The 14,823-nt window shown below is 39.1% G+C and overlaps 1 protein-coding gene across 2 annotated transcripts; it reads right to left on the minus strand.

Moving 5' to 3' along the window:
* Nucleotides 1-383: 383 nt before the first annotated feature.
* Nucleotides 384-14,175, minus strand: RB195_013816 (uncharacterized protein; the record flags this gene model as incomplete). 2 transcript variants are annotated; one of them, XM_064203809.1, is made up of 25 exons in its annotated part: nucleotides 384-496; nucleotides 887-978; nucleotides 1,043-1,155; nucleotides 1,225-1,394; nucleotides 1,652-1,753; nucleotides 1,810-1,863; nucleotides 2,297-2,447; nucleotides 3,586-3,672; nucleotides 3,734-3,857; nucleotides 4,050-4,149; nucleotides 5,512-5,632; nucleotides 5,736-5,837; nucleotides 5,939-6,087; nucleotides 6,149-6,338; nucleotides 6,470-6,616; nucleotides 7,298-7,442; nucleotides 7,531-7,664; nucleotides 7,859-7,961; nucleotides 8,246-8,336; nucleotides 8,421-8,517; nucleotides 10,076-10,159; nucleotides 10,237-10,308; nucleotides 10,375-10,556; nucleotides 10,619-10,750; nucleotides 14,154-14,175. In XM_064203809.1, 25 exons carry the CDS (start codon nucleotides 14,173-14,175, stop codon nucleotides 384-386), a joined length of 2,877 nt encoding a protein of 958 aa, XP_064059689.1. The 2 variants fall into 2 exon arrangements, with proteins under 2 accessions (XP_064059689.1, XP_064059690.1); XM_064203808.1 differs by having other exon boundaries at nucleotides 10,216-10,308.
* Nucleotides 14,176-14,823: the final 648 nt, after the last annotated feature.

Consider the following 14,823-nt stretch of genomic DNA (forward strand, 5'->3'; position numbering starts at 1 on the left):
ACTAATTGTGTAATAAATTTTCTCAGACATAAACGATCCGATAATAATCACAGATAAGCAATGAATAAATCACAAATAATTGCTACACAAATAGTGAGCCAGTGTAAGTGAAGTGAGACTAAGGAAAACGAAGGAATTCTGAGTACATTCCGATTCGTATGAAAACAGATCGACAGATGGTTCATCAGTTGCGTAAGATGTGCGTCGAAAGACAGAAGGAAGCGAAGGGTTTTCACTCTGAACCAAACACGACGAGTCTTCAAGCAAGAAAAAAATGTGTGAACGACGTTAAGGAAAAAAGAAGCAGTGCAAGGGTATAATTGTGATAATTGGTGTTTCGTAGAAGTATGGATACAAAATAAAGACTCAGTATTATCATCACTTTAGATCTGTCTACTGTTATTTGGCACCCAAACGTATGGTCGCGCTTCTGTAGCGATGAGGTGCTGCACACGACTAAGAACTTCCTCAGCTGTCTGCCCATGCGAAACGACATCTGGAAAATAAGGATTGCAGATGAGCAACTATGGTAAGAGACATATATTTTATAGATCAAACTGGGATACTTCCAGAGATCATTTTGAAAACTCCACATCAGAAGTGTTTTAAAAGCTATTTTTACTTGCACAAAAGTACTACTGTTGCTCTTGTCTCTATTCTAAAGCGAATAAATTAGAAACTTTTGGATAGTGGAGTCTAAACATATGAATATTTAGCTGCATCTATTTTGTATTTGTCTGTTCGCTTACTTCTACAGTGCAAGCTACAATGGTAACTGAAATCTTATTTGGAACGCATCGTAACAAGAAGTAGTGTTCCTTTCCCACAAATGAATAATCTCTATTGGTTTGATGGCGAGAAAAGTAGTGGTTGTTTATTGACTTACGTGTGAACAAATCGCCAAACGTCTGCTCTAGTCGTTGACATCGCTGGAATTGTTGCATGGCCTCGTCTTCATTCAATGAATGATCCAATTGCCTCAAAGATTAACTATCATTATCCACTCAGATCAAGGACAAATCGGAAAGGCCGAAATCCTCACATAATGTGATGATGGCTGCTTGGCTTAATAAATATCGCAATTGGGTAGATATTTGCAACCGATTGCAGGCGCCTAATTGCATTCCCGCTTACATCCAAAATACAATGACGACCCTAAAATTGAAACAAAGGGGAGCTTCAAGAGACAGATAGTTTACACGAGATGTGGGACAGTTTCTGTACCTGCTGGGCAACCATTCGAACGCTGTCGATGCTCGTTCCATAAAGGTTATTTTGGAATTGGCCGGCTTCAATAAACAGGTTATTCTTTACGTCATGTTCCATTTGCGCTTTGCTGACGAAATGGTAATCTCGGCCATCAACTTCGTGCTCACGAGGAGGCCGTGAAGTGTCTGTATATTTTATTATAAAGATTTATTGAAGCAAAACACATAAAACTCCAAATAATAGCTAATTTCTAAGCTGGTCGTATTGCAGTGTATTGGAGCCCTCAGCCCTGGAGTTCTTATTCATACAACTACATTTCTTCTAACTTTCAAACCTAGTTGTTCACGAACGATTATGAGCAATGAACGTGAAAAGTCCGTCAAACTGGTTTAGCCCCACGGTTTTTCTCCTGAATACCTGCAAAGCGACATGAACAACTTACGAGGAACGCAGCTGCTGAAGCGGTCTGGATTTCTTGTGACAAGTTCGTCATTGATTCTGTCTTTCAGTGCTCCAAGGATGATTACTGGTCGCACATAATTCACTACAAACAATTGCAATATGTGAGTAAAAAAAAACTTGCTGAAGGATAGCACATACACTGTTGTTGGTCCACAACCTGGTACGAGAAGATTGGATCTTCGGTAACTCCTACTGAAATTTTGAACTTTGATCAGTAGCTAATGAGAAACAATAAAAACTGCAAGAAAGCAGACTTGGGGTTATCACAGGATCATGCATTTTTTAGGCACACTAAACTGAAAATGGTTGGCTCTGCACTCTACTCACTAAAATCACTATCGCTAGTGTACGAAGTGTACGTGACCGTTGTGCCTGTCGCTCCTAATACAAGCAATAATCATTAAAATGATCATGTTCGTTGACTTTCTGCAATTCCCTATCCTGCATTTTTAATTGTATGTCATTAACGGAGGCGAATAATAGTGTAATTGCCGACAATTCACGGCCTTTCACACTTACTTAGTAAAGAAAAAACTGCCGCAGCTCCGAACTCGTCTAAGTCGTTAGTGTTACGAAGCAGAACAAGCCGAAGGACAAGTGCACTACGTCTTAAAAAAAAACTTACGTTCTTGATCGGTGAACTCATTCAGTCGGTCAGTACTCTTCACGAATGGGAACTTTCTCGAGAATGAAAGCTGACTCTTGCTTCCACGTCTGCCATCCATTCCACTTCCAGCACTCCGTCCTAACGACATGGAACCAGCGTTGAAGTTCACCTAATTGACTTTGAGAGAAGATAACCTACAAACGTGGAAAAAATGCATGGAAAAATGAAGTTTGGCGCATTTGAATTACGGCAGCAGCGAAATTGTATCACAATACAACAATCTTTTGTGGATTTAGACTCTTCTTACCAATACACCTCATAGAGGATAGAAAAAATGGAAGGTTACGTGTAGTGTTTCTAAACATCTGTGTCTTTTGTTTCGTAAAGCGAAAAACCAGATGACATCAAATGTTCCGTGACTCTAAATTTCAGATGTGTTACAGAAACAGTGAAACAATGGTCAAATAAACCAACAATTTACGCGTCTGCGCTCCTAGTTACTAGAAAATGAACATTTTTCGAATTCAATTTCAAAAACTACTCCATTTTAAGTGATAGTATTGGACTAACTATAATACGCTACTTGTTAACTCTAGATCTTTAAACTCTAGAAATTTGAGTGCTGATTTTTTTTTAATTTCTACAGTACGTACTGAGTTCTTGGCGTGTAAGTAACGCTATGTTACATAACACACTGAGAGTAAATAGGACGAGACTTCAAATAACATTTCTCCAGACTTTCTGTACACATTGCCAGAATATTCTCAGAACCTTTCAGACAAGAGAGTTTGTCGATCTATGAATGAACATGAAAACAGACACTTTGTTGTAGACATGTTTAGACATGACCTTGGGAGCAGCAACGAACCGAAACGCAGTTCGCTTTTCTTGTACTGTTGGTCAATGTGTATTTATCCTCGTTCAATAAGTAGACCAACACATCAAGAGCATTTAATCTTCGCAAATTCGAGGAGCAATCTTGGCGCAGTAAAGTTTGGTTCCCAGTAAATTATTTGCGAGACATGTAGATGGATCTGTCGGATTCAATTAAAATCAACTTTTTGGACTGAAGGACTCTTTTCGCGCAAAAACCGGCTAGTCTGACTCACAACGACTGCAATAAGTATGTGGAGAAACAAATACCTTCCGAAGTTATTTTACTATAGAATAGCATGACCCATTACCTTAGAATAATAATTTTCCACGAAATAAGAAAAGTGGGCTAGGAAGTAGGTCTTAGAATAAGACCCAATTCCTAGCCCACTTTTCTTATTTCGTGGAAAATTTTTAGCCTCATTTAGATTCACCTGTTTTCTCCTAGCCCTTTCTCTTTTTTCAATGCGTTTCTTCGACGGAATAACTCCTTCTTGTGTCTCTTCTCCATTCTCTAGCACCTGAAAAGACTAGAATAGAGGTAACTAGGAAGAGTTAGAGGTAATGGGCTGCTGTCCTCACCTTTTTCGCCGTCCACCAATCATCATCTGACGTATTCATAACGTGCAGGACATCGCCGTATTGGAATGATATAGATCGATGTGGCACTCCAACTTCTCTACTATGGTCATAGTCGAAAAGAGCTCTAAATCGTGGAGACATTTAGATTACGGCTTTTCCACAAAACCAATACAACTTTCACACGAATATGCCGAAGGCTTATTAAATCCAGAAGACTAAAATAATCCATAAACGCAGAACAAAACATTAACACCACACACGGAGACGAACAACCAATATTCATCACCAATGTTTTAAAGTGAAAAAACTTACTCACTTTACGTAAAGATCCTTACGAGGAAGCGTACCTCCAGCAGTATTAAGCTGAATCATGTCATTCCGTAAACGCTCGATTTTTGCCTCAAATTGCTGGTAGTCTGCAATAGTTCCACAGTAAATAATGATAATCCGCTTGTGCCGCCATACCGCGACGATGGGAGAAAGATATTAGATTTGTGCAAAAATAATGCGCGTTTTCAGACATTCACATCGAAAAGCTATACCTCGCCTCAAAATCAACTTTGTCAATCGAAATAAGAACCACTATAGTCCACGCATTTTTGATAACGAGACACGAGTTTGCTTATTCCCGCTGCATGAAAGTCCGAGCTTTGGAGTCCACGAACCGGAAGTCGTTCTCGGCATCGCCTTGGTTTTGGAAGATCTTACCTGTTAGGCAGCCGTCGAGATGTTTGAAAAGAGTGATAACCGGTAGGGGAAGGTCTGGCGGATATGGTGGATGAGGCAGATCTTTGAAATGTGTGGCCGGGCATTGTCATGTAGGAGAATCGGGCCATTTCTGTTCACTAACCTCGGTCAAAGAAGTTGGATTTTCCGGTGCATTTCCTCCAGTTCTTTGCAGTACTTCTCTGAGGTGATGGGTGCTAGGTTTAAAGGCATCACCCCACGAATCTGGAGTGGTACGGATTTCTGGTGGAGTATTCGTATACGGGGCTGTAGATTATATTGAGGAGGGTAATCCCGTTCATTTCTTCCTAATTGCCGTAGAAAACGTCCGGGAAGATACGGCTTCGAGCGTTCCGGCGCACTATTTTCCACAAGAAATTGGATTGGAGCGCGCCAACCCTGTGCGGCGCCGTATCTTCCGGGCGTCTTTTACAGCAATTAGGAAGAAACGGACGCAACCACACCCCCCTCCATAATCTACTATCCCGTATACGAATACTCCACCTGAAATACGCACCACCTCGGATTCGTGGTATGGTGCCTTTAATGAAGCTGTAGTGGATTACACCTGTAGCACACCACCACGCAGTTACCATGGTCTTCTTCAGGTGTATTTTCGGCTTCGTGAAGTGCTTGAGAGTTTCATCCTTGTCCATTGAGTAACGCTTCCCGTTGACAGAAAGGAACCATTCTCATCGTACGCAACAATACAATCGAGAAATTAATTTTTCTTGTTGCGTAACAGAAGCATTAAGCAGATATCAAAACGGCGGTTTCTTTGGGACTCCCTCAGTTCATACGGCACCCTCTTGTCCAACTCTTTTATCTTTCCAATTTTTTTTTCCAAAAGGCGGACGACTGTTGAATGGTCAACATCTAGTTCTTGGGCAACTTCTCGTGTTGTTTTAAGCGGATCATCTTTGATGATTGCCTTCAAGGATTTCTCGTAAAGATAAGGCAACGAAAGCGCGCACTATTTTTGCGCCTACCTAATGGTTAAGAATAGCGTAAAGGTAATCGATTTTGAAGAAATTGAAACATAAGAAACAAACCATGAGGTCTGTACTGCAGTGTGAGTGTAACGGGATTCTGTGCGTTTTTCAGAGCTTCCGCAGCTTGGGAGTGAGTCGCATTGCGAAGAGAACGTCCATTCACTTCCAAAAGTACGTCACCCTAAACACATTTTTCATAAATTTTATATTCGGTTCGAAAGGGAAGGTGAAAGCTAATAAACTAAGACTTAAAATTACTTTCTGAGCTTAAAAAAGTAATTGACCTTTCTGACGTTACCACTTAGATCCGCCACACCACCTGGCAATACGTAGCTGATATAAATCGGTTCGTTGTCTTCTCCACCAACGATGTTGAAACCGAGTCCCTACAAAGTATGAATGACATGAAAAGTGACATGAGGAGGTGAGCATTGATTTTGTGACAGTGTAGACAGGTAGATACACTACATAAGCGTCCAAGATTTACTTGATTTCCTCTATAAAGCGGCACTGGTCTTGGATCCATAGTTATTGGAACCTGGTGCGGAACCACTCCTCCTCCAACTGATTGAGGACCCCCGTACGCTAACGCAGTTTGCGAATCAAATGAGCGGTTGAAATCTTGCATTGAACTGGCTAAACAAAGGTTACCAGTTCTTTTATCTTTGTACCTATCCACGTATTAAAAAAAACATACATCTCACTGGTGTTGTCACAGGATATTGTGGAGTACTTGGGACAAACTGGCGACTGGCAGTCTCTTCAACCGTTGCGATGCTCACATTTGGGTCCGCTTTGAGTACCAATAAGGTCACTTTGGTGCCAGTTTGCTTCAGCACATTTACAGCGTACTCGTGTGTAACGTTTTCCAAAGCAACATCGTCCACCTGAACGAAATAAACTCAAACTCCACTAACAGAATTTTATCAGAAAAAAGTAATAGCTTAAAGCAGATATAAAACTCTGAAAAATCCAAGCATTATGAACTTGATAAAAACATTTCCAAAAAATAACGCACCGCAAGAATCCGATCTCCTACTCCGAGACGACCATCGTGATACGCGGCTCCTCCGTCTATGATCTTGGTCACATAGATGTCTGTGTCACCAGGAACATGCTCGTTCCCAACTCCTCCAGCAATCGAGAAACCCAAACCTCGTTGACCCTAAATGACACCGTTTATAACCACTTCGTAAATAAAGTCACTGGCGATTCAAGGAGGTTGAATGAAACTTGTGGCTGCTTTCGGTTACGGTCTTACGTCTAACTTCGAATGATTAGAGATGAAAACGGCTCAAAGAGAACCGCTTTGGAGAAGCGAATAATTTTCACTAGGCTGCACCCTTCATTATGTTCAGTGTAATGACTGGAGTCAATAGGAATTACACGTATATAAGAATTAAAACAACAAATTGCCGAAACAATGAAAATACGAGGAATAACATTTTAAACTGCATTTATACCTTTAAAGTAGTGGCTGGGAGCAAAACCCACCATAATGGAGCCACCCATAATTTTTACGAATCTCGGATGAATTGACCTACATATTCTGTATATACCCCTTTCAAAAATCCCGAAATGACCTGTTAATAATTGAAAGAAGCCCACTTCAACAATCAAACTTTAAAACTACAAAAAGACATAGATCCACGATTTCTTTGAAATGAATACTGCCTTAGTTCAGTAGAAATGCATCTCTAAGTAATGTTTAGCAACAGCAAAACTACATGTAAGCTGTTTGGCTAATGTGAAACAAGAGTTCCGAAAAAAAAACTGTTAAATCGCCATGGAAATATTAGCAATAGATGTATTGCCAACAACGATTTCATATCACATTTCTTCATACCTTGTAGAGGTCAATAGTTTGCGCCATTCTAGCTCGAGAACTTAATCCTGCCAATGGCGTTGATTGATTAAGGTGAGATTGTGAACTACTATGAGCTGGTGGAGGTGGTGGTGGATATGAAGGTATACTTGGTGAATGAGCAGGTCTAAAATGAATAATATCAGATTCGACTCTGATGCAAATTGTTAGCTTTTATTAGTCAGCAATGACTGCGATAAAATAATGTTCCCTACCCATCAAAACTTCGAGAAACGTTGAGAGCTCCCAAGGACGAAGTGAGATCACTTCTGTTTAAATGGCTAGCTGACCCCAAAGTGGGTCCACTTGTAATTGGTAGATTCAATGCTTCACGACGTCGTTTGAGGGTCTGAAAATGAAAATGAAAATCACGAAAATAACTTGAAGGTTGAAAACAACTGCAATAGGTAGCACTATTTGGCGAAATCAAATGGTGCTACCTATTTTTGTAACGTTTGCACTCAATCAATTTCTCTTTTTGCATCAAAGTTGTCATAGCAATCATCGCTAGCTCCACTAAGTAGGAAAAACTAGTTGACCTACCAATTTGACTACATTTCCTGCTGTCTTCAAAGCGTTGACAGCAACTTCATGAGGAACGTTTACGCAATCAGTATTGTTGACTTTCAGAATCTTGTCGTATTTTCTGTAAAAATGAAGACCACGGTTTCTTTAAACTCTAAGAAAGCCCTCAAGAGATCTAGCTGGTTTATAAGAAATGTGAAAAAGAATTGTCAAGCAATTCAACGACTAGAAGACCAACAAAATTCATTCTAGGATGAGCAATCCTGTGTAATAAAGAACACCTTCGTGAGGAACCTTTACGCAAATAAATATATAAGAAAATTAGAAAAAAATGTCCAAACAAAACACGAATTAAAACGAACATTGAGATCATAGAACCAAACAAAGTTATCTTGTCAAACTCACTTCATTCTTCCATCGGCAGCGGCAGCACCACCCATAATTATATTGGTAACGTAGATTGAGGTGTCACCATCTTCCGCTGGTTGATCAGTTCCTAAAAATGATATTCACCCCTGAAGATAAAATACAAGCAACTGAAATTAAGCGGGCTTCGAACACGAAACTACACTGATCTGACCTCCAGTGATCGAAAATCCTAATCCGGTTGTGCCTTTCTCCAATACAACGTCTTCAATTTCCCACGCTCTTCCCATACTATCGATAACCCCATTGTGCTAAAATTCTTATTAAATAAAGTTGCAGCTTCTAAAGGTTAAAAAAAAGACAAAATGTGACAACCGTCCAATCAAAATTTATGGGCAAACCCAATGGAACTTATAAGGCGTCATGAATGACAGGACAAACACGAACATCGCTAGGAAAGTAGTGTCAATAATTCCCACATTAATAAGCGAATTAGATACCTAAGTCAAAGCAAAATACGTCACCGCTATCGGAGTGTCCAAAAAGGGGCCATTCTCTCAACATTAAGTGGAGCCCAGAGATGTATTACAAAATGCAAATAAGTTACATTTTTCACAACAATGAAATGATGAGTGCATACAATCCAACTACAACATCATTAATAACGCGCAAAAGATTTATGGTCTTATATTTATTTTATGCTCGAACTTTACGATCACGATCATAACAGCAGGGGAAGTTGATCCTACAAGAAAAAGGAAACACTGTAAACCAGAGACAAGAAGTAGTAAGTAGTAGAACACTTGCTATTTCATTTATTTATTTATTTATTTCTCTGAAAAAATCTAATTGTGTACAGTGCATTTCTGATTGCTTCTGACACCAAGATATTGAGCATGAAATAATTCTCAAGCAAGTAAAAAGAGATTCACAAGTATTATTTGAAAACCTCTTTCATTTGAAATCAATCAATTTTACTCATTATGTTTTGGTTTCTGAACACTAAACAAGGTTCAGCACAAATTTTTAAACAGAAGACCTACACAACTGTTTTTATTTATTGAAAACAAAACGCAACTGAGGTTTTGAGAGGATTTGCTAGAACTACTTGGCACAATGTGTATTTGTCATCAATGATTGTGAGAACCCGTGTGGTAGTCTTTTAAATATCTCAAGAATGCATCACATGTGGCAAGCAGGTAGTTGTTGTCGATCTTCCCTCACACTTTCGTGGGAGCGCATAAAAACTATATAGTCGAGTACGATTTGGTCACAAATCAGATACAAACAATATAAACCGAATCAAAAGGCAAGCTAATCGAGGAATTTGAGAGTAATCTCTACTTTCCGAAATGCAAGAAGAACAAGATATACTATATTTTGGACTTTCTTCGCATTCAAGAACAGCCAGAGAATAGTTATGATACTGGATCCTGTTGATTACACCACCACCTGAAGCCGATATGAAAGAGAAAATGAGAAATGATTCAAGATGCATAAGTTCCGACTAGAAAGGATTAAGAAATTACCGGAAACTTATCTAGTTCCATAACTTCCAGAAAGAATTTGTTCAGAGGACACAAAGATACTGGTAATCAGAAGTGGAAATTTCCTTCTCTAGGAGAAAAGTTTGGGCGAAGCATTAAATGAGCATCTCTACGATCCTATTTGGTCAATAATTGTAAAGTTACAAGCAAGCATTCATGAACAAGAAATAGCGCCACTATGTCAGCATCCGTAGGAAATAATTTGGGATCAAAAATACAAGAAAAAATGGAATTATTGTGAAGTTTTAAAGCAATCAAAAAAAAAACTTATACTAATTATGCAGAAAAAAAAAGTAGACCAAAAACACGAATGACGACACACCGTGACTGAGTGCTTCTGAACACCGCCAGGTCCGTCAAACGTCCGCGTTGTAGTTTCAGTGGTTTGCCAGCTACCGTCATTCGTCTGCAAAGCCTTATCATTAGCTTATATGTTAGAGTTATCAACATAATTCTACTTACGCTTTGACCGTCTCCACTCACAATTTGACGGAATCTTTCATGAACTACATGACTCGAAGAATACGAAGAGTTCCCGACACTTCCAAGTCCGTTCTGTAATTCCACCGATTAGATTGAGTAATTCACGCAAATGAGAATGCTAATAACAAATCCACACACCTCCGCTGTTGCAAGTGGAGCGGTTTGCGTTGGAATGAATGACTGATCAATTCGAGATGCAGATGAAGTCCCGAACGGCGGACTGACATCCAAGCGACGAGCAACTTCTTTTGACTCTGCAATCTTTTGGAACACGGATTTCCGTTCGTTGAGGAGAGTTTCCTCGTAAAACTCTTGGAGATCTGGAAGAAAGAAATCATGGTCTGTAAGGAATTGTTGGAAACGATTGAGATGAAGTGGGTACCCAGCAATGCTTGGAATAAGCTGTTTTTGAAAGTCGTTATAACACGCTCTATTGCCAATCGCAGTTCATCATCTCCTGGACGTGTGAGAAGAGCATGATACTCTTCTAACAATTCCAACGCACGGTACGCTTCTGTAACAAAAATATTGAGTGTTGTTTACCCTAACCGAAAATAAATAGGAAATTCCAAAAAAGAATTCACCAATTGAAATAATTAATGAATCATTTCGATTCAAAAGAGTCAAACTTAACCCAATCTTATTGCGTCTCGTTAAGCCCACAGGGGATTAAGAGATGTCATTATACTTGAGATGAATTACTGACGCCAACGTATAAATATGCTTTCTATGTCTTCAAAGCCGCAGAAGAACGACAGCCTCTCCAGCAGAAGTGAAAATCTGGCTCTTAAAGGCATCACAATACGAATCAGGTGGAGTATTCGTGTACAAGATCTTAGATTATGGAGAGGTGGGTGATTCCGCCCATTTCTTGCTAATTGGCGTAAAAAACGACGCAGAAGATGCGGCGTGTGCACACGGCTGGCGCGCTCCAATCGAACTCGTTGTAGAAAATAGCGCGCCAGAACGCTCGAAGCCGTATCTTAACGGGCCGTTATTTTACAGCAGTTAGGAAAAAATGGACGAAAACACCCCCTCTCCTACGATCCCATATACGGATACTCCACCTGAAATCGGTACCACCTCAGATTCGTGAGGTGGTGCCCTTAAATACAATAGCGTAACGTAGTTCACGTACGTTTGAGGAATATTGCAACTAATCAAATTACAGGGGTTCACGTTCGGTTCCGAATTAACTTTGGAGGTAGAGTCGTCGTTAGAGTTGTTAGAGTCGTCTGATCTCAGTTCTTATCGAATAGAGTTTAGCCCCCATTAAATGTGACCTGTTTCAGCATTTCCACAAGCTTTTAAAAACATGACAAAATTTATAGAAATTGTACTTTTAGGAACAAACACTGCTTGTGTGAATGCATGGATGTGCTCTACTGCCAACTTGCCCGTTAACAGATAGGCACTTCCTTTTTTTCTGTATTTTGATATGGCTTCGCGTTTGAATCGTTGCATCATGAAATTCATGTAATGAATCTACATGCCAAACCTTGCTTGCCGCTTTTCGTAGAACGCACTTCAAGAGAAACGCACTTTTTCGCAAGTCACTGCTAACGCAAACATTCATGTCCTAGGATTCATGGCTTCTTCACGGAGTGCGGTAGGTTTACAGCAGACAATCAAGGGCTTTTCATGGTTCTCACTTTTTAATTACAATGGGCATGGTAAGGAAAACAGAACAAAGCGCAATTCCCACAAAGTATAATTATCCAAGAATTGGACAAAAAAAAAACAAGAAATCTTAACCGAATAAAGAAAGATCCAAATTCATTAGCTGGTTGGTAGTTATCGTTCTTTTTCCAAATGAACAAATCTTTGTTCAGCATAAACCAGTTAGAATGTGAACGAGTTAGAAAGAGTGTTCTACCTTCTATCCGACAATACATCGTCGTGAATAGATCATAAAAACGAAGTGGAGGTTGCGAGACGATCCTCGCATTGCGATCGACGCGTTCGATAAGCATGTCGCAGGCTCCTCTACAGTGACTTCGAAGTATCGGGGATCGATGATACTTCATATGATTGAATGAATTCATATGTATGTAATAGCAAGATCAAACGAGTAACCGGAACTCGGCGTGAATGCGCAAATATCGGCCTCACTGATAACAGCTATAATTGCAGGGCGGATTAGCAGCTAGAATGCAGTATTGTCAACAGCAGTAACAGAATGGCAGAATCAGATCGATAGCTTGATCGTCGGCACTCTGATTGCTGTAGTAGTCTCAGTTGTCACAGTCAGAGCACGCAAAAATGAGTAGCAATGTTATTTGTTGGCGTAAAGACATGACTACGCAGTTACGAACAAGAAAGAGGGTACGAATTATTACAACCATGTCATCCCAAGAATGTGGATGATCGAGCATCTATACGCAGCTGCAAGCACATGATCGCCAAAATTATTGCACATAATTATCGTAATCAAGGTGCCACATCCCACTTTCTGAGGAAAAACGCTTAGTTAATAAAAATTAACTGTGACTTAGTGATATATATATATAGATATATGTATATATATATGTATATATATATATACATATATATACATATATATATGTATGTATATATGTATATATACATATATATATACATATATATGTATATATATGTATATATATATGTATATATATATATATATATATATATATATATATATACACCACATGTGCAAGGAAATTGTTATCTCTTCTACTTAAAATTTTAAGAAAGAATAATTATCACATAAATGGGCCAAAAAAACAATGATAGAAGTAAATTCTGCGTCAAAAAAAAAATAAAACTGTAAAAGCAAGCAAAATTTCAGAAAAATTAAAGTGGACTGTTTACATATTCGCACAGAGCTATAAAACACCATAACTAATGATAGCTGAAGACGAATTCGAACCATAAAAAAAGATCCTCCTGAGGATAGGGTATAAAAGAAAGCAGACAGATCCACGCACACAAAAGCAATATGGAGTAAGAAAATAACGATGGTATTTGATGGCGATAATATAAGATTGAGATCGTTGTGAATTTCTTGACCATTCTCATGTGAATGAAAAATAAGTGGAGTAAAATGTAGTTGGGGGGAGGGCAGTCAGTGGCGCCCTTATTCGCCGAGGCTCTAACTTAACTTTTTCTCTTAGTAACTTTAGATTACATGTCATATATCCTCTAAGATTAATCCTTAGGCATTAGAACCCCGATTGATTTGATTATTTACTTCGAAAAATAAGGGCGCCACTGACTGCCCCTAAACTACAGTTATCCCGCCACTGAGCCCCCCAACTACATTGAAGTCACCTACACTTGAAGTCAGCTTTAACTTCAAGCGTAGTTGCAACTTATTATTTGAAAAAAAAACTACGTACATGTGTTGGTACCTGCAACTATTGCGTGTAGAAAGCCAGAAAAGCAGAAAAAATAAACAAACAACAACATTGGAAAAGGACCAGCAAAGGAACAGCAAAGTAAATAAACACAGATTCCACTCTGAGATCTCCGTTTAAGATTGCAGACCTTCACTGATCCATATAAGAACAAAGAAAAGCACAGTGTTTTAAAAAAGTGTTCTTACGTTGGATTCCAATTTTATGTGCCCTTTCTATGCTGTGAGGTCGCTCGGTTTTCATTCTTACTAACTCTCAAAAGCAAGTTTCGCTTGCTTTGCTTAATGTTATTTTCTTGAGAATCTTTGAACAACTACGGTCTTGCTTGCTTTATTATAAAGCCATAAGCAGTGAAGCGACCCTTCACACTATGTGCAATTACATTTAACTGCTCCAAACTCAATATAGCCTTGAACAGGCATATATTGATCGTTTTCCTGCAAATGAATGCATAATTTGGGGAATTCCATAACAATTTTGATGACTCAGTAGGTGAAAACGTAGAAGAGCTTTGTAATGTAGTGATCCTGCTCTCACCTCCAGAATGGCGAACCGGCATTGCTCTGGTCTAGATGTGCTAGACTGCACCCACGAACAGTCGCAAGAAAAGAAAATTGGTGATCTGAAATGAAATGAAATAAGCATCATTGTTATTCGGAAGACGAGCAACATGAAAGATCAGAAAATCAGTAGTTCGAACGCTATGAGCGCTTCTATCATTGATTTTAAGTCGGCTTTTTTGAATGATCGAACAAGCGTTAACCAGCCTCTTAACTGTTAAGGAAATCAAAGTAAAATTGTAGTTTCAATTCCAATGCTGACTCGTAATTGGACTAAATAGGGATCACAGAAATGATTCATGACGAGTGCAGTTTCAGGAAGTTAATTTAAACCACCACAGTGCATTGAAGATGTGAATAAAACGTAACTGGAATGTAAGGATGTAGTCATGACTTTTAAGACACTACCAAAAGAGAAATGACGGCAAACAGAAGGCAGTATCGAAAATAAAGAAGTCATAATAACTGAACGAGAACGAAGTGAAAGAAGCAAACTATGAGAAATTCTATCACAAAGACAAAATATGCGAAAAGTCGGCAACAAAACACTGTTTGCTAAAACTGGCAGCAAGCAAAGCAGTACCTCAGATCACCGATAAAATGTTTCGAAATGATAAAACGAATCCTCGGAAATCCGGATGTGACCT

This window comes from Necator americanus, chromosome V, assembly GCF_031761385.1.
Source record: "Necator americanus strain Aroian chromosome V, whole genome shotgun sequence".
NCBI lineage: Eukaryota > Metazoa > Nematoda > Chromadorea > Rhabditida > Ancylostomatidae > Necator > Necator americanus.